This window comes from Cuculus canorus, chromosome 5, assembly GCF_017976375.1.
Source record: "Cuculus canorus isolate bCucCan1 chromosome 5, bCucCan1.pri, whole genome shotgun sequence".
Classification (NCBI taxonomy): Eukaryota; Metazoa; Chordata; class Aves; order Cuculiformes; family Cuculidae; genus Cuculus; species Cuculus canorus.
Genome location: NC_071405.1, coordinates 29,612,938 through 29,640,117, shown reverse-complemented (window position 1 = coordinate 29,640,117; position 27,180 = coordinate 29,612,938). Strand labels below are relative to the sequence as shown.

At 42.5% G+C, this 27,180-nt stretch overlaps 3 protein-coding genes and 1 non-coding gene across 11 annotated transcripts in view; 1 reads left to right on the top strand and 3 right to left on the bottom strand.

Moving 5' to 3' along the window:
• Positions 1-331, bottom strand: part of TECPR2 (tectonin beta-propeller repeat containing 2) — a 49,123-nt gene extending 48,792 nt beyond the window's left edge. For 2 of the 3 annotated variants that reach the window (XR_008449941.1, XM_054066796.1), the window contains exon 1: positions 243-331. The gene's annotated coding sequence lies outside the window, so the exon portion shown is untranslated. The remainder of the gene's footprint in view (positions 1-242) is intronic. The other variant, XM_054066798.1, reaches the window with a different exon arrangement.
• CINP (cyclin dependent kinase 2 interacting protein) lies at positions 277-22,525 on the top strand. Its single transcript, XM_054066807.1, has 6 exons — positions 277-383; positions 2,651-2,819; positions 5,030-5,156; positions 6,729-6,858; positions 8,518-8,788; positions 22,401-22,525. The coding sequence occupies exons 1-5, from the start codon at positions 377-379 to the stop codon at positions 8,718-8,720; spliced, it is 636 nt and encodes a 211-aa protein (XP_053922782.1). The 5' UTR covers positions 277-376; the 3' UTR covers positions 8,721-8,788; positions 22,401-22,525.
• On the bottom strand, positions 10,991-25,150 carry ZNF839 (zinc finger protein 839). 6 transcript variants are annotated; one of them, XM_054066805.1, is made up of 9 exons: positions 24,926-25,034; positions 23,758-23,919; positions 21,876-22,808; positions 19,619-19,870; positions 18,793-18,885; positions 18,292-18,444; positions 16,472-16,612; positions 15,341-15,479; positions 10,992-13,652 (listed from the first exon to the last, which is right to left on the bottom strand). In XM_054066805.1, the coding sequence occupies exons 3-9, from the start codon at positions 22,767-22,769 to the stop codon at positions 12,661-12,663; spliced, it is 2,664 nt and encodes an 887-aa protein (XP_053922780.1). In that variant the 5' UTR covers positions 22,770-22,808; positions 23,758-23,919; positions 24,926-25,034; the 3' UTR covers positions 10,992-12,660. The 6 variants fall into 6 exon arrangements, with proteins under 6 accessions (XP_053922777.1, XP_053922778.1, XP_053922779.1 ...); XM_054066802.1 differs by lacking the exon at positions 23,758-23,919 and having other exon boundaries at positions 10,991-13,652; positions 15,362-15,479; positions 24,926-25,150; XM_054066803.1 differs by lacking the exon at positions 23,758-23,919 and having other exon boundaries at positions 10,991-13,652; positions 16,523-16,612; positions 24,926-25,150.
• A 180-nt stretch (positions 25,151-25,330) lies between these two features.
• Positions 25,331-25,404, bottom strand: TRNAI-AAU (transfer RNA isoleucine (anticodon AAU)). Its single transcript has one exon. It is a non-coding gene; the product is annotated as a tRNA-Ile (tRNA).
• Positions 25,405-27,180: the final 1,776 nt, after the last annotated feature.

Genomic DNA, 27,180 nt, shown 5'->3' with positions numbered 1-27,180 from the left:
CGCAGCTCCCGCACCGCTCCTCCCCACAGGCAGCGCGGCCCCCGGCACCAGCACAGCCTCCAACCCCCGTCCTTGCACCAGCGCAGCCCCCGCGCCGCTTATCGCCGCTCCACCGCGGCCCCCGCACCGCTGCCCGCACCCGTGCAGCTCATCCACGCACCCGCTGCCAGCACCGCTCACCCTCGCACCAGCGCGGCCTCCAACCCCGCTGCCCGCCCCACTGCAGCCGCCGCCCCGCTCACCCGCCACTCCGCTCTCCCCGCCGGTCCCCGCGCCGCCCGCCCGCTCTCCCCTCTCAGCGACGCGCGGCGGCCATAGCGGCGGGCGGGGCGCGCGGGGCGGGGCCGGACATGGCGCAGCTTCCGCAGGCGCCGCCATGGCGGGTGAGCGCGAGCTGTCTCAGGGAGGGGAGGGGGTAGCCGAGGGGCTGCCCGGGATGAGGCGATCCGAGCGCGAACTCGAGGGAGCGGGGGGCGCTCGGGAAGCAGCCGTGTGCGGCAGCGGGAGGGAGGGGATGGACTCCTCTGCCCCGCTCTCCTCAGACCCACCCGAGTCTGGGTCCATCTGTGGGGTTCTCAGGGCAGGAAGGACATGGAGCTGCTGGAGGGAAGATGCTCAGAGCACCTCCCGTACAAGGACAGCCTGAGGATTGAGGTTGTTCAGCCTGAAGAAAAGAAGGATCAGAGGAGACCTTATAGGGACCTTCCACAACCTGAAGAGGCTACAGGAAAGCCGGGGAGGGACTGTTTATAAAGGCTCGTAGTGATAGGACAAGGGACAATGGGTATAAACTGGAGAGGGGCAGATTTAGACTGGACATTAGGAAGAATTTCTTCACCATGAGGGTGGTGAGGCACAGGCCCAGGGAAGCTGTGGCTGTTCCATCCCTGGAGGTGTTCAAGGCCAGGCTGGATGGGCCCTGGGGCAGCCTGATCTAGTGGGATGTGTCCCTATGCATGGCAGGGGGGTTGGAACTGGATGATCTTTAAGGTCCTTTCCAATCCAAACTCTTCTATGATTCTATACTCCCCTCTCCTGAGACCCCACCTGAATCCTGTGTCCGGCTCTGGGGTCTTCAGCACATGAAGGACATGGAGCTGTTAGAGCAAAGATGCTCAGAGGGCTGGAGCACCTCCCATACGAGGACAAGCTGAGAGTTGGGGTGGTTTTTCCTGGAGAATAGAAGGCTCCAAGGAGACCTTAGAGCAGCTTCCAGAACTGAGAGGGGACACAGGAAAGCTGGGGAGGGGCTCTTTATCAGGGAGTGCAGGGATAGGATGAGGGAGAACAAATTTAAGCTGAAAGAGGGGAGATTTAGATCAGATATTAGGGAGAAATTTTTTTCTCTGCAGGCGGTGAGGTGCTGGTGCAGGTTGCCCAGAGAAGTCATGGCTGCCCCATCCGTGGCGATGTTCAAGGTCAGGTTGGATGAGGCTTTGAGCAACCTGATCCAGTGAGATGTGTTCCTACCCATCACAGGGGGGTTGGAACTGGATGATCTTTGAGGTTCCTTCCAACCCACACCATTCTATGATCTATGAAATAGATCAGGTGTCTGTGGAGACCTGCCAGCTGCCAGCATGTGGATGTCACATGTGGATGCGGGCAAGGGAGGTTCCAGCACTTTGCTTGTGCCCTGGGAGAAGCGAGTGACACCTGTGTCATGCTGTGTGTAGGGGCTTCATGTTTATGACCTCTTTTCAAGTGCTTCTGTATAAAAGTTAAAAACAGGAACAATGCAGGCAGAGCTACAAGTGTTGCTGCTCTGCTTCAAGCTGAGCTGACTGCCTCTTCGCTCCCTGGAGCCAGGCCCAAGGTGTGAAGGTGGGGCTGGGCCGGAACAGCATCTGGTGGCTCTGCCCTTGAGGTGGTGCTATCTGGAAGCAGAGCATGGATAGCAGGTCCCTGTTGCTGCAAGCGCCTCTAATGACACATCATAATACAGGTGGTAGGGCGAGATGAAATGGTCTCAAGTTTTGCCAGGGGAGATTTAGGTTGGATATTAGGAAAAAATTCTTTACCAAAAGAGTGGTCAAGCATTGGAACAGGCTGCCCAGGGAAGTGGTGGAGTCACCATCTCTGGAGGTGTTCAGAGGGCATGTAGATATGGCACCTGGGGACGTGGTTTGGTAGGCACAGTGGTGTTGGGCTGACAGAGTTGTGTTCCAACCTTAATGATTCCATGAAATGTGGGCCTTATGGTAGGTGGTAGAGCACCCACTGTCTTCAGTAGGACCCAGCTTTCTCCCAGCCTGTTCCAGTTCTTGTGTAGACATCAGTTGATTCAGATGTTCATGGAACTAGCACTGCATGCATACAGTAATTGTTGCCATGATTTTTTTACCATTGCACACCGTTAGCATTCGCTAGATCAGTCAGTACTGCAAAGCTGCTACTGCCCGTGTTACACTACTGCATCCCAGAACATGCCTGCATTTTTTTAACATGATTTTCTTGTAAATAACTACAAGGCTGATAGATGAGGAATTAGGTTTCATGTCTGAAGACAGCTAATGTAAATACCATTTTACTTTAATCAATATTCAGCAGTAAAGCAAGGTAATCGTTCACACAAGCAGCTACTGGACAGCACACTTGATTTGGTTTTGTATGCTTTAAAGAGCTTGGGTTTCTTTATTTTCTTGTACAGCAAAAAGTCCTGCTGATGGTACTCCAAGAAGACCTGTTTTATCTGTCAGTGCAAGAAAAATTAAAGATAATGCAGCAGACTGGCATAATTTAATGATGAAATGGGAGAGATTGAATGATGATGGATTTGCTACAGCAAACAAAATAGTCAACATGAAGATTAGTGAACAGTAAGTACATGAATGCATGCTAGTAAAGATAGCATAAAGGTTTACTTTATTGAGAAATTAATCATTTTTTTTTCTTCAATAGAAAGGTCTTTTTGGAAGTGAGGCAAAGAACGTGTCACTGGATAAGCTAGCTCTTAGGTCAAACTCAGCAGTTATATTTTTTTGGTTACATAAACTATTTACATTCAAATAATAAGTATCATATAGTCTCATAATAAGTATATAATATATAATCTCATAAAGATTAAAAAAATTAAAATAATCTCATAAAGTAATGATACTTGCAAGAAATGGAAAGTGTTTATTGTACATAGTCAAGCACAACAGATATTTCAAATACTTATGTAACATACAAAGTTAGAGTTTAATCCTATAGATCTCAGCCCATGTGAGTTCCCTTACTCTCTTGCATATTACACTGAGGCCAGTATTACCAAATTTCACTCAAGTCAAAACTTCAACAGATTTTAAGAAAGAATCAGTGATTTATAAAGACAAAAATGTTATAACAGAGATGATTATAAAAACAACAACATACACACACACTTCATGCTATAAAGAAAACCAATAATTAACAGAGTTTTGAGAAGAAACTTCTGCAGAGTCCTGACAGCTGAACAGGGTTTGTCTGACAGGGTTCTGACAGGTACAAGCTCAGGAATATTTTGCTGTAATGGTGTCAGATGTTGCTTTCGCTCTCTAGCAACAACCTGTCTCCTGTCAAAGTTTACAGCTTCTCTGGGAAGTCAGCAGGACAAGATAGGTATCTGCGTGTTAGCTGCTCTGGGTTCATAAGTCTCTTAGCTTACGTTGTACATGAAGGCGAGTTTGTGGTGAGGCTCCGTGTTGTCAGTTGGAGCAGCCGAAGCCTTGGCATACCTTGTTTATTATGAGAGAATAACCTCCAAGGTAAAGTGGGAAGAGGTGTTATCTTAACACCTGCAACTGTTTTTTCTAGCACGTGCTCTTAAAGTAGAGTAATTCTATGTTCCTTTGAAGATTATCATAGTATAATTAGGTTGGAAGGGACCTTAAAGATCATCCAGTTCCAACCCCCCTGCCATGGGCAGGGACATCCCACTAAAGCAGGCTGCCCAAGACCCCATCCAACCTGGCCTTGAACACCTCCAGGAGTGAAGCAGCCACAGCCTCCCTGGGCAACCTGTGCCAGTGTCTCACCACACTCATGGTGAAGAAATTCTTCCTAATGTCTAGTCTAAATCTGCCCCTCTCCAGTTTATACCCATTCCCCCTGGTCCTATCCCCGTAAGCCTTTATAAATGGCCCCTCTCCAGCTTTCCTGTAGCCCCCTTAGATACGGGAAGTCGCTTTGAGCTCTCCTCTGAGCCTTCTCTTCTCCAGGCTGAACAGGCCCAACTCTCTCAGCCTGTCCTTGTAGGGAAGGTGCTCCAGCCCTCTGATCATCTTTGTAGCCCTCCTCTGGACCCGTTCCAACAGCTCCATATCCTTCTTACGTTGACGATTCCAGAACTGGACACCGTATTCCAGATGAGGTCTCACAAGAGAGGAATAGAGGGGCAGAATCACTTCCTTCCACCTGCTGGCCACGCTTCTTTACGTGCAGCCCAAGATACGGTTGGCCTTCTGGGCTATGAGCGCACATTGCCGACTCATGAGCTTCTCATCAACCAGCACCCCCAAGTCCTTCTCTGCAGGGCTTTTCTCAAGCCCACCATCTCCCATGATGTACTGAAAACAGGGATTGCCCTGACCCAGGTGCAGGACCTTACACTTGGCCTTGTTGAACCTCATGAGGTTCTCAAGAGGCCCACTTCTGCAGCCTGTCCAAGTCCCTCTAGATGACATCCCATCCTTCTGGTGTGGCAACTACACCACTCAGCTTGGTGTCATCTGCAAACTTGCTGAGGGTGCACTCAATCTCACTGTCAATATCATTGATAAAGATATTAAACAGCACCAGTCCCAGTACGGACCCTTGAGGGACACCACTTGTCATGGATCTCCATCTGGTCTTTGAGCCATTGACTACTATCTTAATACGACCATTATGGTACCAACACAAATTGCTCACATGGCTAGCTATGTCTTTTACTATTTTTTATGGAAGAATTCTCGTGAGCAGCCTGTGAGAGAGATTTTGAAGGATCAGTCCACGTGGATTTTAGATCTGCACAGAATTGAGTAAACCTAGGTGCAGTTGTTTACTCTGCCTTATGTTTCTATTTTAGATTTCAAGACAACAAATTGGAGATAACATGTGATAACAGCACCACAGAATCTGAAAAGCCAACTCCAAAATACAATGAAGAACTGGACAATTGCTGTTCAGAATTACTGGAGACCTTAAAGCACATGGTAATGCTCATTTTTCAGACCTAGTTGATATGAATCAGTTCCTTACACATACTTAGCCAGTGTGTTCAAGGAAATGTTCTCAAGTATTAGTTGCAAACAGAAAATTGGGATTTTTATGCAAAGTTCTCTGGCTTCAAACCTAAATGATTATAAATCCAGTGTGATATAAATCCAGTGGCTGGTTAATTTGAAAGTTAGTTTTACGTGTGCCTTCTCTGCAGCCTCCTTATAATACTACTCCTCCCTCTATAAAGTGATGTTCTGAAAATGAGTTGTACAGAAGATGCATTCTAAAACTGCACCTGTTTTCTCACCCTGGATATTCCCTCTGTTTAGAAGAGAATAAAGAAAGCATAAAGCAATGCTTTACCTGCCGTCATATCCTTGCAGCTATCTTTGATCAGACATAATGCGGTTATATTTTTAGTTTGCCTACCTGCATTTTCTGTGCAGAACTCCTTCTCTAGAGAGCAGAGTAAGATAATTATTATGTAACCCACCTCCTTTTTTCTGGATACGTTGCTAGGAATTAATGTCACCTGTCAGTTTGACAGGAAACAAAGAATCTTTTTTTCTTTTTTTTCTGCCTGATACTGTAATTTAAAGTTCTGATTAAAAATAACTTTTACAGCCTTTTGCCATAGTGGAGGCCCATTAAAAAGATGATAGATGTATTATTTTAAGTAGACCAGTGCTGTGTTTAAAATGAGCGGGAAAGCAGCTAGATTTTCCTCAAATTTTGCACTGTGGGAAGAAGTAACGGTAATTTGGATTTTTCCCTTCTCTGCCTCTTGACGTAGTTTTGTATTCAGACTTCCAAGTGTGTTGATGCAATTTTTTATTACTGCTGAGTAACAGGAGTCTAGGCAGCCACTGTTAGATTGGGTACTAAACATAGCTACCAGAGACAGATTGTATTTTTCATTCTTTGTGAGTCTGTGCCAGCTTACAAGTTTATAGAAATATCTATATTTTAGTTTCTTGACTTAAAGATACTGCCTACAGGCTCCATTTTGTTGGAAATATTAGTCCCTATCAGTAATGCACAAAGTCAGGTGAACATGAAGGACGTGAACGCAATGACTTGGTTTTTCAAAGCAAGCTTGTAAAATCAACCTAGATATATTGTCAGTTATAGCTTGAGCTGCTTTTCTTTCTGCTGATCTTTTGATATTTTAAGTCATCTTGACATGGTAACATACAAAAGTGTGTGTTTATAGGGTTCGTGCTACACTTGTTCATAGGCAGTCTGATGTTTTTTCCCAGTACTAAATTGCTATAGAGAAAGAAGAAGAGGTGAGAAAATGAGAGTGCGCTTTAATAAATTTCTGCTTGGGAGAAATGAAAGAATTATGCAAAATCAGAATTGGTAATTCGTATCTATAGTGTTTAGAATTGCCAGACATCTCATATTACATCTGTATATAAATTCCGTCTTTGATTCCTGTCTGGAGTTTAAAAAAGCGAGTTAGAAATGTTAACACTAAACGGTCTTCAGAAACTGTTTTTAAAAGATGTTTAAGATAATAGTAGCTGAGATGTTTGTTAACATTACACGTTTATCATTTTCAGTCAAAAATACAACAGAAAATGGAAAAGCTTACATCAACTACTAAAGCAATCTGTGACTTGGAAACATACCACCATGGAGCTGGGAATTGCACAGCATCCTTCTTTCATACATGGCCTACGCCATACTTCTGTAAGTAAAATATTGATTATCTTAGCTAATTGCATTGTGTCGGTGATGTAATCTAATTTAGGACTGGAAAATAAACCCTTTTATCAGGATGTTTTACCTCAGAGAGAGTATCCATCTTCTTTATAATTGACCAATCAATAAACACATGAATGCACCGCTTGGCTGAGGGCTGTTGCGGCTGACTGACTGCTTGTGTGAATTGCCAAGCATTGTCTGACATGCAACAATTACGGCACAAAACTCAGCTTGTCAGCAGCTTACAGTGCCCAGGCGGCGACAGCCACAGTCTTTGGAGAGAGAGACTTATTTGCAACTTGGTGGTGTTAAACCGTAGACTGACTTGTTCCTTGACAGTGGAATGAAATCCTTGATGCAAAGAAAAATCTGTACCTCAGTTAATTCTCAGGCATCCAAAGAAAAATTCTTCTGATCTCAGTGTCAGTCAAGACAAGTAAAGAAATGCTCAGTTGCTCTCTCACTCTTGGTATCGATCCTTTTAGCATTCGCTGCAAAAAGTGCTGCCTCCCAACTCATGTTACTGCAGTTTTAAAACTGTTTAAATTCAAGTGAAGCCTGATTACATGCAAACTAACTGCCGTTTTTGTGAAGTGACAGTCATACCTTTGTGAAGCCCTGCTTCTTACCTCACTGCCACAAGTCAGCGGAAATCTTAATATTAATTTGTGCCAGCTTAAAAGGCTCAGAATGACAAAAGACAACTGCTGCCAAAATGCTCCTTGTTGCTGTGTCGGTAGTGAAGCTCTATATTACATGAAAGACTAAATCCTTCTGAAAGTGGTGATAGTTCAGGCTACGTTAGAAACACAAAATCAGTCTCTCATTAAAATAATCTCTGTGGTTATTTTTTAGAAAGTCAAACAACTAAAGATTATTGCATAAATATATGTTATTCCCCCTACCAGTATTACTAATATCTAGTGACAATATTAGTTTTTACATTACACATTTCAGTTTTGGTCTCTTGTTTTGTTTTACCATTACTTTTCACTGTTGGTATCACTTATTGGTGATCAGTAAAGTACCTGACACCAAGTGAGGGCATCCTTTAGATTAACTAAAACCAACAGTGACTTTGAAGTGTGAAGCTTATATTTCAAGACAGCATTACCAAACAGGTTGCCCAGGGAAGCTGTGGCTGCTTCACTCCTGGAGGTGTTCAAGGCCAGGTTGGATGGGGTCTTGGGCAGCCTGATCTAGTGGGATGTGTCCCTGCCCATGGCAGGGGGGTCGGAACTGGAGGATCTTTAAGAGCCCTTCCAACTCAAACTATTCTATGATTCTATAATTTTATGAAATTTTAAAATCAACTTTCAGTTATTTTAAAGAGTAGCTGTAAGTGCTAATTTTACTGTAGGTCTTGAGAATCAATACCACTGCTTATTCTAGAATTAAAAGGGGACTCATGTCAAAATCACAAGTCTATAAAATATATCCAAAAGTAGAAGAAATTGTCCAGCTTTTTATATTCTAGTGTATAAACATTATTAATGTTACAAAAACCAAGATGTCTAAACATGGGGAATAGCTTAGGTAAGGTGAGAGATTTTTCTAATGATCAATGTATTACAGGTATATTTTAACTGTTAGAGAATTGCTGAATGTTCTGGTCAATGTGCTTGGTTTTTCAATCCATTTCAGATGAAGTTTCTCTGAAGCTTTCTGAAATGTACAAGGAGGAACTACAACTCAAGCAAACAATCGCACAAGAAATTGCTCATATTGCTGACCAAAATCTGATGATGGTATTTTTATCATCATGGTTATACCAGCCTTACATTGAGAACAACAGCAAACTGCTGCTCGAAGCCATGCTGCTGGAAACAGGGCATAGGCAGTGCTAGAATTGCAGATGTTACACAGCTTGCTTCTAATGATGCTTACATGAAACTGAAATGGCAAAGCTTACCAAGTAAGTTGAATTTTTGTAAAATTTATTATTAAAAGTATTTTTCTCTTATTTTGTTTCAGCTGATACTCCTTTTTTCCCATGAGACAATCTGGTTGCTTTATCCATTTTAAGTGCAACAGGGAGACTACAGCTAGGAGGGTTAAGTCCCCTGTAATCTGAACGAAGTGAGCACTGCTTGGTAATCTGGGGAGGATTCGATGCACATAGACACCTATAGCAAAGAATGTGACTGCTTTCCAAGTCTTGACAGTCTAAGGTAGCTACATTGTCCCTTTTACCATAGAAATTCAGCACTTATCTTCTGTGTTTTGTGGTTTTGGCATGATTTAACAGGGCTAGTGCTTTTGTGTTTGCTTTATACATGGGGGAAAAGGAGAGGAAAGCACAAAGGTCGGGATCCAAAAGGAGTATGGTATGTGGTTCTGAAATGCTGTTGTGGGCACTAGTGTGAATTCCAGTTTGGTTTTATGTTGTGGTTAAGTACATTGCTCGTGCAGAGTGATCCAAGCCTGAACTAGCAGCACACAGGGAGGGTTTAGTACAACACACCATTCCACAGCCATTATATGGAAAAGTTTTGTCTCTTTTAAAACTCATGGTAACTTTTCTTTTTTTAAAGGTGTTTCGTGAAAGCAGGTATTGAATGAAAACAAGACCTGCTTCAGTCATGAAGCATTACCCTGTATTGTTTGCTTCCCATCTTAGGGCTCAGTGAGTTTTTCCTGAAATTACCATTTCTGATGTCAAGCAGTTTGGGTTTAAAGGTGTGGCCCCTTTGTGGTTTTGGTTAGCAGTTTACAAGACAAGAATTGGTGGCTTATATTCTTGCTTTTTCATGCTGCTTCCTTAGAAAAGAGAGTAGAGAGCTTGTTCAGGAGAAACAGTTAATGCAAAAGCCAAGTGCTGAAGTGGAATTCAATACCCTTATTTCCTCTCACGCCAAAGATGTAATAATCACTGTAGCATACTATTGTGGCAGACCTGGGTAGTGTGGAGAAGCTGCTACACTTCCAGACTTCAATAACTGTTAGTAGCTCATCTGTAATAGCAGCTATTGCAGATGAGTGTACTACAATGTGGAAACCACAGTGGCGTCATCAAATTTTTAGTTAAATCCCTGATGCGTAGTGAATTTAGGCCTTCAGCTTATTTCATTATGCTTAATAATCTGCATTCCTGCCATGTACTTGCCTGCATGACCAGGTCCTGTATAAACTCTTTAGATCTCCTGTTTCACACAACGATACAGTATTCCGAATGCTGTTGCCTTGCTGTTGTGCCCTGACAGATGTTTACCCTTGAATCTCCTTGAAACAACTAAAAGACAGTAACATGAAATGCACACTGCTATGAAATTACCGTAACAGCTGTGGTTTAATGCTAGAAAAAAAGCTAATTAAAACTGTGAGATTCTGGAACAGGTTTCTGATAGGAAAAGTAGGGTCACTTACTTAACTAGTTCAAAGATGAAACCCCACAAGCTTGGGAAGTTTATGAGCTTCCTGCAAGAATGGAACACACAGGAATTGGAATTTTTCTCAACATTTTGCTCTGTTTGATGACAAGGTTGTTTCTGGCACTTTAACAGCTCTCTATTCTTACCCCAGATTTCTAGTATCTAAAAAAGAAATGTTGCTGTCGCTCAAGGAGAATAGAAGCAGTTAGGAATAGCTTGGTTGGGTTTTATTTTTCTGTGCGAGCGTTCCAGCTAGTTTAACAACTGCCTTAATTTATCCGAGTAGGGCCAGACTCTTGTCGCTATGGAAACACCTTCATACTTGAAAAAGATTTTCCAAGGGGAAAAGGTTGATTCACTTATAGAATTGTTCTTTTAAGATGAGAGTAGGTGTATTATATTTCCCAGCATGTTGAAATCAATTGGGAAGGCAGAATTGAAGCAGATTTTCATTTTCTGCATAGGTGAAAATTGTGGTTTGTTCTGGTTTTCTTAGAGGAAATAAGTGCTTCAGGGAGGAGTCTTCATGTTTGCAGCCCCCCTTGCTCGCTGACTGCTATCAGACAAAGAAAGATTACTGCAAAATCATTGCAGAGATGTTTTGCCATTATAACTGCAAGCAGATGATTGTTATATTTGAAGCTCTCAGATGTGGTTATTGGATGGTCACTACAAAAGAGTGTAATAAAGAATTGCTCACTGAAATCAAAGACTTTGAAAGACTAGCAGAACCTTGCTTTTTACAGTATCTTTATTTATAAGGTAGGCCTGTATCCTCTGGCCATCACCACCTCCTGAAAAGAGGAGAAAAGAACAAACATTACACCAACCACTGGAACGGAGCTCACTAACACATGGTCACATATTTCACATCCACACATAAAATGCAGTGTTCTGGCTAATCAAATTAATCTTCAATATAATAAAACAATCTTCAATATAATAATATAATCAAATTAATCTTCTATGTAGGCAACCAAGAAAAGAACAGCAAAAAAAGCTCAAACAAAACCAAACCCAACTATGCTGAAGAGATACCGTAAAGCAGATTATTTCATTTTTAAGTTGTCTTTTATATTGTTTAGATTAAATTTTAGTGTTTTTCCTCAGTAACAAGACCATGAACAATCACTGTTCCTACTTAAGAACAGTTCTCCTTTCAGCTGATTGGACCAATTGTGTCATGTATTTATCAATGAAGTGACACACACATTTTAAATGTAGGTCACCAGTGTTCAGTACGTCTGCAGTAGCTCATTAACAAAATAAAGATGCTAGTCATTTAAGGCTTTTTCACCTGCTAAGCTTCTGGAAAGACAAGACAGTACCTCGGACAAGAAGCTTCTAGGAAGTTGCTACAAAAATATCATTGTCCAAGCAACATACTTAAAGTATGACAGAATACAAGGTAGCAGTAGAGAAGTAATTTGGCAAGTTTTCTGTCTGCACAGAGAAACAAAGATTAATAAGAGAAACAAGGATTATAGTCGAGGATACCTTTTTATCATTAAATAGTACAGGGCAGCGTGGAGTTACTGGGAATGTCAAAGCTTAGAAATGATAAAGGATGCATAATTTGAAAGACGAAAAGTATAATACAAGTCTTAAAAATAGACCATCACATACTAGAATTAAAAAAAAAAAAACCAAACTATTTGGTATCTTATTAAGGAAAATATCAGATGATTCCTTACATACCTTCTCATTTCTGCCTAACTAACAGCAGTTTTTAAAGGCGTGGCTGAACATTAGACAAGCATCCTTAAAGACATTTCGAACAGTTCAGTACAAATCAGATGTTGTTTGAGGCTATTTTCGTCTCTAACTCAGTGGATGCTTATTTAAGTAAGGATCAGCTAGGCTGTCACATTGTTCCCGGAATGAAATGTAATCCACAGTTGTGCAAACTGCCCATTTTTTCCAGGCAGATTTATATTCCCCAAGTCTAGATGCTAATGAATATTCAAGCTAGCTTTAGGGAAGTGCAATAACAAAGTGTTTTGTAATCTCAATGGCACGGAAAATGCACATTTTTAATATAGTTTTTATTTTACCCATATACAGCTTGCCAGTACACAGCACATCACTGCTGAGCAGCACTACAACTTACTGTATTCTTAGATGGCTAGAGAGAAAAGGAATTATATAACAAAAGGGAATAGTGCAACAGTTTTAGGGTTGACAGATTTCTACTTTCCACCCACCTTCCCAACATATAAAGCACATAGAACTATGTTAATTCTAGAATTTTTGGTTGCAATGCTGCTAGATTTATATAAACATAAGTTATAAAAAGTACAGGGCATAGAAACAGTTTACAAATAAGTTAGATTTCAATGATTTCAGTATTCACATTAGAAAAATATACATTTTATAGTCAGTCTTTCCCAGAAGAAAGCATGTACAGTTTTCTAATTTATGGCTCCAATTCACTTTGCGAGAGCAAAACATCTTCACTTTGGCCATCTGCTTCCATTGCCAGTAGTGCTTCCACCGTTTCCAAAGGTATCCCCTCAGATGTGCGAATGTGCATTGTAGTACCATTGGAATCGGTTACAATAACGATGCCTTCTGCCTGAGACAAAACAGCAGGATCTGGATGAGACAGGATAAGCCCATCTGAAGTCTGAATAAAAATCTGTTCATGTCCCTGAGACAAAAAATCATGGCTCTCTTCAGTAATCTCAAAGGCTACAGTTCCATCTACAGTAACTGTATTCTCCAGCTCATGTTGTTCCTCTGTACCACAAGAAAATCCATTCACGTCCGTAAGAGAGTTTTCACAGCTCCCACGAGCAGACAGTGAGGCTTCATGGGCAGAGGTCTGGCGTGACTCGGCCTGAGCACCGTGCGGGTAGTTTATTGGCACAACATTTGCTGAAAAAACTTTTTCAAGCTCCTGCATCTCATCAGTCACATCAGCATTATGAAGTTGTTCAGAATGTTCTTTAATTGCAAAATTACAGTTTTCTTCTTGCAGGTTCTGATATTTTTGATTGTGACTATTTTCTTCACTTGTCGGCAAGTCAGCGCTCTGACTGCCTGCTGCATTCTCTGCCACGGAGCTGCAAGGTTCAGGAGCTGACGCTCCACCTGTTGTCACCTCCCTCACAAAGTGTGCTTGAACTTCTTCAGGTGAGCCATCTGCTTCAACAGGCAATGCGACTTCAGCCTGTAGCAGAGATGTGTCACCAGCTGTATGTGTTCCCTGCGTGTTCCGAGGCTGGGAATACTCTATCCTCATCTTCACAGTCTGGGAGAATAGACCTGAATTTTCAGCATCGATTCTAACTCCTGAATCAGGAAGTGAATTATTTTCCTCTGCTGTCAGTAATGTGCTTCCAGTTGTGCAGCGAGTGATACATCTATCTTCTGAAAGCAGGATTTCTCCATTTAATGGATTAAAACCTGAAAAGACAAAAGAAATACCATTTTCTCAGGCAATCCAATATTGCATGTCCAAAAAAAAAAGATTTTTCAGCAATAATTTTGGAGGAAAAGCTAGACTACTTCCCTGCTTGCTTTCTCTTCATACAAGAGTTTCACAGCACTTCCCAATGAGAAAGCCAGTATAAAAATACATAAGGAATTTTCAGATAGTGAAATATTATTGAATATTTCCATAATAAGGGACCTTACATTAGGAGAAGCATTTTTCTGTTAAGCCTGAAAACAACCTGGACTCAAAGTCAAACTTAATTTTCTCCATCTGGCAAACAGCTGGTAACATTAAAAGATAAAGAACATACAAGGCACAAAGTTGTCAGCTGCTCATCCCCATTACCATCAGTAAATTGACAGAAGCATTTGATAACATTTCTGTTGATAATCGAGCTTATCCTGTACTCAAACATGTCATCAAGTTACTACATTTCAAACTAGCTGTGCTAGAAGCTCCAGGAGCACTTCTGTCCTCTGACAGAAAAGGTAAAAAACGCTGGAAATGTAGTGTGTTTTACCAGTTATTTGACCAGGGCCAGGAGCCAGGTCACAAACCCAGTAGGGAGCTGAACAAAACCTACTAAGCTGCAGTAGCATGAGCTGCCAGTTTTTATTATTGAAGATGAAAAGGAACAAGTAGGTTGGGGCTTTTTTTGTTACAAAAGATTATCACTGCACAACAATGGAGGCCAAGCACTGCAGAAGGGATCATTTCAAACTTTTGTACAAGCAGGTGCAAGTGGAACAAAATTTAAGGAACTCGCAGCCCACAAGAAAACCATAATGCAACAAGAAATAAACATATTTATGCAGAGCCTTTCAAAGAAAGAAAAATAAACTAAGAGAGAAAACAAAACCACAACCATTGCCAGAAAGAAGTGTAAGATCAAAGCAGCTTACAGCAACACCAAAAAGAGAGATTTACAGAGGCTGGTACTGATGTACACATCTTACTGGAGATGGGTAAGGGCTGGAATCTTTCACAACAGTGATCATAGCGCCTCAAATTACTGAAACACTTTCACATAAAAGATTGGTGGAGTTTGGAAGGAAACCAAACTCACTTTCCCTTCTTATCCACTGTTAGATAGCCAATCTGAGGGGCAGGGGCAATAAAGACATAGTAGGGATAAAGACAGGCAACCACCCAAAGATTGTGGTGCAATATGGTGCCTCAATTTCAGTCTTCAGCTCCCGCATCTCTCCTGGGGTACAGGAGAGCCTGCACCAGCTCTATCCCTCTCCGCAGATCCAACAAAGCTCTGATGGTTCTGCTGTCGCAGCCCGCTGGGGCAGAGAGGAAGGACACACACTGCTGACACAAAGGTCACACACCAGCTCCACTACAAGGGTTAGAGTGGACAGGAAGCATTCGGGAAGCACACAGGAGAGGACAGGACAATTCTCATAGTACTGCAGTAGTATCAGTATCTGGATTATCATGCATTCAGAACTGAGCTACTGCTGTGGTCTGCATCATCCATAACTTTTCCTGCCCCATGAGGCTTTTCCAGTCAAGCAGCTGCTTTTGAAGGACCTGGGAAGCAAGTTAAGAAAGGAAACCTTAAAATAAAAAACACAGTAACTTGAAGAAGAAAGAGATTTGTTCAGCTCCTCCATGAACAGAACAGAATTGGAAAACGTGAAGAGGTTACCATCTTTTTCAAACAGCGTACACAAATTCCCACTCTTTTCTTTCACTTCATCTTGACTGGCATAAGCATTATTCATTTTCTTCATGACATCTTCTACCTTGGTCCTTTTGGCTGATGGCAACAGTTCCTCCCCTGAGCTCTGTCAATACAAGAGATAATTAACTGGCTATTACTGCAACAGCTGACAGTATTGGAAAAGATCACAAACTTACTGTGGGCACTCCATGGCAGAGAACTGATACTCTCCTTGAAAACAGGGGTTTACACTAAAGGTCTTCCTAAAAGCTAAGGATTTAAACACAGCCCTCACACTTCATCGAAATGCCACTGATTACCTTTGATATTTAGTTGAAACAATCTGTCTTTGCTTCAACATCAAAGCTTCTCTTTGAGCCTTTGTGATTAGCTGTGTGGCATGAAACCTGCTATAAGCTCTCTCTCTCCAGCTTCAGTAAAGGGCTGTGAACAGCCTGCCCAGCATGGTTTGGTTAATGAAAACTGATCTGCTCTTTAAATTTAACCATTGGTGGTAAATTCAAAAGCACTAGTCTTATTTATCAACCACCAGAAACAATGCTGGATTACATAAAAAGTAGAATAACCAGACCATAGAGATGTGACTTGCAAGAAGACGAAACATAGTTCAACGCTACAGCTGTAAACAGACTAAATCTGGTCAACCGCCTTCTTAGAAAGACAGGAACCATTTTCATGCATCTCTACCAACCACTGATTAGTGGAGCAACCACTCCTCTAGCAACCAAACCTGCTGTAGTTTAGCCCAGTTACTCCTACATCAGTTCTTAGAATCTAAGGATCCTTTTCACTGTGAGATCTCCATTTATTAGTGCCTCAAGAAAATTCTTTCTTTCCTGTATGATGATATTCCCTGTCAGCCTCTGAGACTCTGTACTGTAGGACTAAGTATATCTTTAGCGTGCTCATTCACACCCTGTGCTATACCACAGCAGAGTTCTTCTTTAGGTATTTCCGAACTCCAAACACCATGAAAGCCTTACTTTAACACAATTCAGATAATTACTCCTTACAGAATCTTACTGGTAGTAGCTCTTTTAACAAGTTTTAATTAGTCTTAGTTTCTTTTTTCATTTTCACAAAGGTATTCCATACCTCAGCTACCCGTTTTTGTCCCAGTGTCTCCACAGGCATTTGCTCACTAACCATTTTAATTATAGATTGCGAACAAGAGTGTACACCTTGCGCCTTTTGTTCTCCAGTCAGTATTTCTGCAATTCCTAGTGATTCAGCAACCTTTAAAAACAGTTATAAGAGGAGAAGTTAGCCTCTAATCTGAATTATTCTAATCTGAATGCATAAATGCTGAAATATTTACTCATTTTCGTAAACTGGCCTAGAAACACACAGGGTTCAGTCTGACAATCAATCATCACAGGTCAAAGCAGTATTTAGACTCCCATGTTTTTTACAAGCCTCCATATTAATAGAACACGACCTTCATTTGAAGGTGATTTTTAACAGGCAAACTAGAAAGAATTAGGAGTACAATGGCTATATATAGAATCCAGAGACAGTAATAAGAGCAGAGCTTAGTAAAGAACGCTGCAGAGGCTTTGATTATTTAAAAAACATTTAAGTCTTCTGGTTTAAGAGTATCTCTTAGTAGTTAAGCATTCACCCACCCCATTCCACTCCTGGGCTTCAACTTAACATAGGCATGCTACTACATGGCTTCTCCAGCCTGGGTTGGTTTCTGGTTGGTTGGTTTGGTTTTTAGTTTGGTTTTTTTTTTAATTGTTGTTGGTTTTTTAGAGTATCATTCTATATTAAGAAGGCACATCAACACTGAAGAGAAGCAAGAAAGAGGTTCTATTTTGGGACTGCCAATATCAACTGCATCCCTTTACTTGGTGCAACTCCATTTCTCCAAAGCGAAACATCAGCGTTAATGACAAAATCGCCAGATGAGCGCACAGTAATTCTAGATAGTTTTTTAGTTGTACAGTGAATGTCGTTATTTATTCTGAAAAAAATATATACCACTGCCAGAAGCCCATATAGGACTTCATTTTTTAAACCAGGATTATTATAAGTACCAAAATCTTATCTCCACCATCCCTACTCTGAGTAGTCCATTATGCTCCTCTCAACAGTAGCTGCAAGTTCAGTGCTGATATCCCTTAATGAGCACATCATTTAAAAAATTTGTAGGAGGTAGCATACCAAATAGTGCTCTCACTACTGAAAAGAGACAAGGGAAGACCAAAAATATGTTCTGTACAAGGAGCTCTTTTATTCTTAGCACGGAGAACATCGATCAATAAGGATCCATAAGGATAAACATAGCCACTTTAAAAAAAACAACAAACAACAAAACCCAACAACCAGACAACCAAACCTGCACTGTCTTTCTAGATACAGCAGCATAAACAATGAATCTGAAGAGTGGCTGAAATAATAGTTCGCAGTTTTACTCATGTATTTGTTACCTTTCATATTTGTTTGTACCACTGTAAACTGCACAGATGCATTCAGTTTGTCCTCATTTTGTCCTTATCCCTTTAAATCCTGGCCACTTACTTTAAATTCTGAACCCTCCTTCCTAATCAAACATCCAAGATGTACTTTTATTAGGAGTTAATGCTAAATACACCTTGCAGTAACATGCAAGTACGTACTACTCTAGATACACCATGCATTTCAGCAGTGCTAGGATGGGGTTTTTTTTATGTATTTCTAGTTGTATTTAGTGCCATAAACTAGAATCATAGTTTTATTAGGGATTTATTTTCCTCTTTGGTTAGTTGTTGGATTTTCTACAAAAATGCCTATTTTTACTCATCAAACATCATGTTTTTTTCAAATAACGTTACCAGGATGACAAAGCTTATTGGAGAAAATAAAACTGCAAAGCCTTTAAAATAAATAAAACAAAAGAAAAAAAAATCGCTCCAAATAGCGTGCATTATTACCTTGGCATCTTTTACTTCAACAGGCTGCTGGCAACTCTGCAAATCAGAATTACTGAGGTGATCATACGCCATTTTCTTTACCATATTATGCAAAACTTCAAATTCCCTATACACATCTGGGAAGTAAGCTTTGGCTGGATCCCCCTTTTCAACCTAGAAATAAGAGGGGAAAAAAGGGTTTGTTTCCCCCTCCCTGTATTTTAAAAAAGATGAGGTTAAAATCTGTCAGTTCTTTTTGTTCAGTATTTTAAAACAGCAACATCCAAGTCAAAAGATTATGGAATATCCAAAAACGCCACTGAACTGGGCAGCAGGAAGCAAAACTTTCAATCAAGAGACCTAATAATTTTGCTTGAGTAAGACTGAAGAAATGTGTCGAACATCTCCATTCCACACAATTCTAACTTAGGAAATTCATATATATCTCTACAGGGATCTTTTTAGGTATCCTAGCGGAAGTCTCCCTAAAATAATTGAACATTTCTACATTAAAAAACTCACCTTCATCAACAGAAATTCATATACTGTAACAAGCTTTGTAAGACGTGGGAGAGCCAGCTCCATTAAGTCTTCATTATCACATTGTTGTAGTAGCTGTCAAAAGCCAGAATGAGTTTATTAGAGCAATATGCATCCCACATTCAGAACATGCCACTACTTCCTTTGAAAAACACATTATATGTTTAAGCAGCTTTGAGAATAGGTAGAAACGTAACACCAAAAGAGGAGATAAATTAGAAAACCTCAAACCAGTTACTACCCATATACAGACAACACTTAGCCTCACAAATCTTGCCAACATCATCAGTAGACTAAGTGATCATAAAGGATCTCCAAAACACACAGGGAGCAAACAAAAAATGTGTGAGCTGCATGGGTTTTAATTCCCATTCTATCCTACCCCAAGAGCTTCTTTATGATCTGTTTGGGTTTTTTTCCTTTTTGATGTTGCCCAATTCAGTAGGGTTTATTTCTTTTTACTGTGTTTGAAGAGATACATAATAGTAGCTAGTAAGTTTCCTTCTCCAGAAAAAGGATGGTGAGAGGATATCTACATGTCAAAAATCCCTTGCAAGACTCAATTCCCATTTTCCCTTTGTCTAGCATTCTGCTAGAAGTGTTTTTCTCTTAAAGACAACTTAATGTTTTCTTCTTAGGAGACATCTTAGGCTTTCATCTTGTCAGTACAGAAGGATGTAAAAAAAAAAAAAATTAAAAAATTAAAAAAAATCAATCTTTTGGAAAAGGATTTTCCTTGAAAATAAGTGATCAAAAAAAAAAGGGCAGGGGAAGATACTTGTGAAGGAATTGCAGAAGAGAACCATACCTCTTTTAACCTAGCTTTTCTTCTGAATACATTGTGTTCTGCTGACACACTACTAACTGACTTTGAAGGGGACTGACCAGGTCTGCCAAGCCTTCCAGAACACCTAGATCTTCCACCCATCCTTGGTCGACCACGTCTTTTTGATCGTCTGGGTCTTCCAGGTCCTTTCGGTGTGATGGGTCCCTGGCGTCCTGAACTGGTTTCATTTTGTTGTTCTGCCAACAAGTGTCTGCTTTCTGCAGACTTACAAATCTTAATTAAAAGAAAGAGAAGAGTATTTATTCACTATTGTAAGATGTTTTGAGGAAGACAATTTTATAATTTTTTAATCTAGGCAAACAATAAATACCATATGAAATAAATGCAAAGCTGGATACAGGCATAACTACAAAGAAAGTTGTGGAATAAATCCAACACATTAGTTAGACTGCTACTTCTGCAACACATAAATGGGACTATTTGCAAAGTTAGCATTTTTTATCCAAAAAATTTCAAAATACAGAGATTAAGTGAATATAATTAATGAGCTGGTTTATGTCAGTTAAATGTGTTTAATATTTTTGAAGCAAAATATATCCTCCTAAAATAAAAAGGTTGTAGAAATAAATCTTAATTAGCAGTAAAACACACCTAAAGATAAATCTGGGTTTCAATGTAACTATGCCAAAGCATGTAAACTCTATATGAAAGACAAAAAAACCCCACTGAGCAGCCATGAACAGTTGCAAGCCTAGTGACTAAAAAATCAAAATATATTGCCCTGTTTCCACATTTCAAAATCCTTAGTCTTCCCCCAGAACACAGCTAAGAAGCAGCTTCTGTTATAAAGCCACATGGCAAACTCCAAATGCATTTTCAAGTTATCATTGTGATTTCAGTGCAAAACTTTTTACTGATCAAAGCAATGATTACTGAACACACCTTGCCTTCCCTTCCAAGCTAGAATTAACAAGAACGTACTAGTATTTTGTAAGAGAGGAGTTTACACTGGTACTGAGCTATATCAGGCTTCTTTTCACAATCAGTACATTTTCATTTCAGTAGCTCCCTACCGTTCTAGTCATTAGGAAAGCTCTAAAAAGGCAAATTTATGTCCGTTCTATCCAGGGACTATATTACTAAATTAGTTCTAAGTATGACATAAGACTAGGCTGAACATGGGGATCTTGATTGCCTTCCTGCCTGTATCGATGTGCCAGTTTTAATAATCCAGCTATTCTTTCTAGAAAGTATTTCCCTGGCCAAAAACTGTAACAAATCAACGAGTTAAAAGTGCAGATGTGCAGAAGCCATACTTGGTAGGTAAAAGTAAAACTTGGTAGGTAAACAGCAATCTAGCAGCCAGGAGGAGTATTATGTATGACACTCTCTGAAATTTTGCTAAATTCCCATCATCCTAGGTAAAATAAGTGCTGCACAGGGAATGAACAACTATATGGTAAAAAAGGGAGCAGATTTCAGTATTCTGCAATTTTATTTTTCCAAAGGTGATACCAGAGCATAGAGGATGGAGGTTTGTTTGCTGCATTAACATCTTAAGCTGTAAATTTTCGCATTTCTGAGAACTTTGCATTTACTAACAGAAGTAATAAATGCGACACTGCTACATCTGAAAGAGCATTTTATCCTAGACAGCAGCTGTATCAGCTCTTGCTGCAAGATGTCAGAGTCATTTGTAACGTTAAAAGAGAAACTTTACTTTGAAGCGACCAGCTTAAAACATCACAGAAAAAAATCTGCAGCTAAAGTAGCTTCTAACCCAGAGAATCAAGTTTCACCAAAGTGTTTGGTTTGCAGGAGCTAAGGCACACTTTCAAAACTCGCTCTAGGAAAAGCTGTGGTCCACTGTTGGATTCCAAACAACTATCATCACAGAAAGAAATCTCTGTTTCAGTAACAGAAACTGACAGTGCAAATGATGTCTTGCTGTCGATCATGCTGAAGGCTGTAATAGTATTCTTATCTGAATGCAAAGAAGAATGCTATTTACAGATAAGGATTTTTTCAAACCAAAAACTGTATGTCAGAAAACCAGTAACGAACATCCAGTGGACATTTTGGCTCATGTGCCTGTGCAAGAATACTACTCCTGCAACACTGCAAGATATAATAATTTGATTTTTAAAGCACTTCAATGGGAAATTTGTTTGATTTAGTATATCAGTGGGTATTTCTAAGCTGTACAAGACTATGAGGCTATAAAACTGCCAGCTTACTCTCCACAGAACTGCCAGCTTTCTGATGTAACACACTTTACCTGTTCTCCAGCCTTTGAATCAACAGTGTCTTCTAGATTGGTGGCTAGTGCATTTTCATTATTTAAAGTGACTGCAACCGAATCCAAATGTGCTGGACTCGTCTTTTCTTGTCTTATTCCACAGGCATTGTCCACAAATATAGTTCCATTAGGCTTATTTATAGGTATTTTTTGAGGTAAAGACTCCAGCTGTCCATGGCCTGGGTTAAGTTTATAGTGTCTCGCTAATCCTCCTTTTCCTATGTAGGATTTTTCACAAGTCTGACATTTAAACATTTTGGGTTTTGGGTTATAAGTTGAAGAACTGAATAATGCATCCTTTCCCTTCACCTTTCCTTCTTCATCATCTTCTATACTCAGCTCAGAGTAGTCGTCAGAATCAGACTGATGACCATCGGCCAAATCCTCCATCTTAATAAATTTATAATCTTTAGCTTTGTATGTCGGCGGTCGTGAAATCCGTCCAGAGCGAGTTTTCACTTTCAAGGATTTTTTTAATTTGTTATCTTTTTGGTTTTTTTCAAGGCATGACATTGGAGTATCTGCTGAACTAGCTGCAGCCATGGTAATATTTGGAGACCTTGTAGCCGATCCTGCCACACGTGTAGTTTTCCGTCCATTTAGCATCTTAGATGTAGGAACCTTGTTCATAGACACCAATTCATGAGGTGGTGATGGTCCCTGTGTAAGCAGCTGAACCGGAGACTCAGAAGTATGCAGGAACAGTGGCTGCTGCTGTTGCTCGGTTCCTGTAACAGGCTGTATCCTAATTATCTGGGGATTAATAATGCCAAGTCCTGGTACACTAGGATTTCTACCAACTGACTGACTCAGCATTATAGTTTTGGGCTGGATCGGTGCCAATGATGGCATTGGCCTTTCAGTTTCCTTCATCTGTTCTGGCTGAACTTGGACACAAATGGCTTCCAGCTGCTTTTGTGGAAAAAATGAAGAGTTGCAATTACACAAATACAGTAGACATAAATAAAAACAATACTTATCAAGATGACACACACGCCCTTAAAGGAAGGCACAACGAAACCAATAGATAGCATTAGTTTTCCATTTTAATGCATCAAAGCACACACTCCCTTCCTTTATGCTACAGGCTTTCCAGCACATTTACTGATGCCACTGCTGTTCAACTAAAGCGTGCAAAGTTTGCTCTTGGGCCATGTCATGGCCGTGTTTCCTGCTAGCGGGACTGTTCTGGAACAGCAGAGCCACTGCCATCACCCAGACAGATCCAAAACCTCCAGCAACATGAACGCAGGAGAGTGACAGTCTGCTAAGTGACACAGGTCAAGTACCAGACCCAGGACATCCTATAATAACCGGTCAGCTCAAAAAACCTTTGTGAGGTTGATTAAGAGGAGCCATGTGTTCATCCCTCTTGCAGTCTCTCCTCCTCATCCAAATTTCTGCCTCGGCTCGAATTCATCCCTGGAAAATCCCTGGACCTCAAACCAATGCCTGGACAACTCCTGCACCCCAAACCGATCCCTGGACAATCCCTGCACCCCAAACCAATCCCTGGAGGACCCCTGCATGCCAAACCAATTCCTGGACAACCCCTGCACCCCAAACCAATCCCTGGATGACCCCTGCATGCCAAACCAATCCCTGGATGACCCCTGCACCCCAAACCAATCACTGGATGACCCCTGCATGCCAAACCGATCCCTGGACAACCCCTGCACCCCAAACTGATCCCTGGACGACCCCTGCATGCCAAACCGATCCCTGGACAACCCCTGCACCCCAAACTGATCCCTGGACAACCCCTGCACCTCAAACCACTCACTGGACAACCCCTGCACCCCAAAATGTGGGCTGAAAGTGCAGGGACTGTCCCCTTCTGTATGAGGGGTGTGTTACCTACCTGCACAGCGCCACTTAACTGCTATGAAACAGCTTCTCTACGCTGTGTCAGCTGCTCGTGTAGCCGGACCCACACACCGACTGCAGCAGCCAGTATCTACACTCCAACGCGGATTTTTCTAAATCACATTGGAAGTTCTGTCTTTAGCTGCCAGGCTTGAGTCTGCACCCAAGGGCAAAAGCAACCGAGGAGGAAGGCAAAAGGAAACACTTAAAAAGATGACCTGCCCTGGGCGGTGGAATTCCCTATGAAGACATAGTTGGGGTTGTTCAGCTTGGAGAAGACTCCAAGGAGAACTTATTGTGGCCTTTCGATACAGAATCACAGAATGGTTGGGGTTGGAAAGGACCTCTGGAGATCATACAATCATAGAATCCCCATGTCGAAAAAGACCTCTTGGATCATCGAGTCCAACCATTCCTATCTGCCACTAAACCATATCCCTGAGCACCTCATCTACCTGTGTTTTAAATACATCTACTTGTCTTTTTAACAACTCCAGGAAAGGTGACTTAAACACCTCCCCGGGCAGCCTCTGCCAGTGCCCGATGACCCTTTCTGTGAAATTTTTTTTTCTGATGTCCAGCCTGAACCTCCCCTGGCGCAGCTTCAGGCCATTCCCCCTTGTCCTGTCCCCTGTCACTTGGGAGAAGAGGCCAGCTCCCTCCTCTCCACACCTCCTTTCAGGTAGGTGTAGAGAGCAATAAGGTCTCCCCTCAGCCTCCTCTTCTCCAGGCAAAACAACCCCAGTTCCCTCAGCCGAACGGGAACGCGGGTTCACTTAGAGCAAGTCGCGAAGGAACATCCAGGAGGGGTTTGAGCATCTCCAGAGAAGGAGACCCACACCCTCTCTGCGCAGCCTGTTCCAGCGATGAGGGAAAACTTTTTATCGGGGGCTGTAGCCAGTGGCAGATAGGAATGGCTGGACTCGATGATTAAGAGGTCTTTTCCAACCTAGTGATTCTATCATAGGACACGGGGGATCGGTTTTAAACTAAAAGGCGTTTAGACCGGGTATTAGGAAGAAATTTTTCAGGATGAGGGTGGTGAAGAGCTGGAAACCCTCAAGGTCAGGCTGGAAGGGGCTCTGAGCAAGCAGCCCCAGCTGCAGGGCCCCCAGGGTGGGACGGGGTGACCTGCCCGGGTCCCTCCTCTCCGCCCTCCTTACCTCGTGCGGGAGGAGCCGGGCGGCCGCCATGGGCTCTGCCTGCCACGGGGGGACCCGCCGGGCTCCGCTCTGCGGCTGCCGCGCCGCCCCCTGGCCGGCGCCGCCCAGCGGGGTCCCGAGCAGCCCCTGCAGCTCGGCGGGGGGCTCGTCCTCAGCCGCAGGAGGAGGAGGAGCCCCGCTGCCCCCCGGCATCGCGGCAGGCGCCGGGCGGGACAATGGCGCCCTGGGGCGGGGCCGCGGCGCGGGGTGGGGCCGCTCCGGGGCGGGCGCGAACGGGAACCCGCGCACGAACGAGAACCCGCGCGGCACGGCGGGAGGGTGGCCGGTGCCCCTCGGTGAAGATGAGGATGGTGGGTAAAAGCAGCCGGGCAAGAGGAGGAAAAAAAAACACCAAAATTCACTTGTTGGCCCGTACGGGGATCGAACCCGCGACCTTGGCGTTATTAGCACCACGCTCTAACCAACTGAGCTAACCGGCCACCTATGAAAGTATTGCTACTCGGCAGGTGATAACGGCGCCTCCCCCATCGCCACAAACTGAATCCACATCGTGAGAGACACGATGGCCTGAACAGAAAGCAGGTGCGATCGCCTATGCAGATGTAGTGCCTGGGAAGGGGCAGCCCGAATGTCAAACTGAATGGTTTAGGTTCGAAAAGAGCCTTCATAGAATCACGGAACAGTTTGAGTTGGAAGGGATCTTAAAGTCCATCCAGTTCCAACCCCCCTGCCCATGGCAGGGACACCTCCCACCAGACCAGGCTGTCAAGGCCCCATCCAACATGGCCTTGAACACCTCCAAGAAGGGGGCAGCCACAACTACCTAACTGGTTCATGTCGAGCTTCTCATCATTCAGCACCCCAAGTCCTTCTCTGCAGGGCTGCTCTCAATCACATAATCCCCCATCATGTACTGAAATTGGGGATTGCCCCTACTCAGGTGTAGGACCTTGCACATGGCCTTGTTGAACCTCATGAGGTTCACACAGGCCCACTTCTCCAGCTTGTCCAGGTCCCACTGGATGACATCTCGTCCTTCCAGTGTGGCAACTGCACCACTCAGCTTGGCGTCATCTGCAAACTTACTGAGAGTGCACTCGATCTTGCTGTCTATATCATTGATAAAGATATTAAATAGCACTGGTCCCAGTATGGACCCTTGAAGGAAACCACTTGTCAAGGATCTCCATCTGGACGTCGAGCTGTTAACCACTACTCTCTGAATGCAACCATCCAACCAATTCCTTCTCTGTCAAACAGTCCACCCATCAAATCTCTCTCTCTCCAATTTAGAGAGAAGGATGGTGTGGGGGACTGTGTCAAAGGCTTTACAAAAGTCCAGATAGATAACATCCATTGCTGCTCCCATGTCCCACTGATATGGTTACCTCATCACAGAAAGCCACTGTGTTAGTCAGGCAGGACTTGCCCCTGGTGAAGCCATGCTGGCTGTCTCGAGTCACCTCTCCATCCCCCAGATGGTTTAGCATAGCATCTATGAGGATCTGTTCCATGACCCTACCAGGCACAGAGGTGAGGCTGACAGGTCAGTAGTTCCCAGGGTTGTCTTGTCTAACCTTTTTAAAAATGGGCACAATATTACCCTTCTTCCAGTCACCAGGGACTTCTCCTGACTGCCATGACTTGTCAAATATCATACAGAGTGGCTTGGCAACCACATCAACCAATTCCCTCAGGACTCTGGGATGCATTTCATCAGGACCAATAGACTTACATATGTTCAGGTTCCTCAGGTGATCACCAACCTGATCTTCCCCTACAGTGGGAGGGGCTATGCCTCCCCTGACCCTTAAGATCATCGAGTCCAACTGTAAACCCAGCATTGCCAAGTCCACCTCTAAATCGTGTCTGTAAGTGCAATATCTGCATGGCTTTTAAGTTCCTTCAGGGGTGGCATTCAGCCACTTCCGTGGGCAGCCTGGTCCAGTGCTTGACAACTCTTTCATTGAAGAAATCCTAATATCCAACCTAAACCTCTCCTGGGGCATTCAAGGGGCAACGTCACCTCCCAATCTAATACCAATACTCCCCTAGGTTTTCTAGGATAGGATTCCAGTTCCATTTAACTTAACTAAACATTTAATTTGAGCATTTATTTAATAGAATCATTGAATTGTTAAGGTTGGAAAAGACCTCTAAGATCATCCAGTCCAACTGTGAGCCCAACAGCACTGTGCCTACTAAACCATGTCACAAAGCGCTGTGGCCACATGCTTTTTGAACAACTCCAGGGA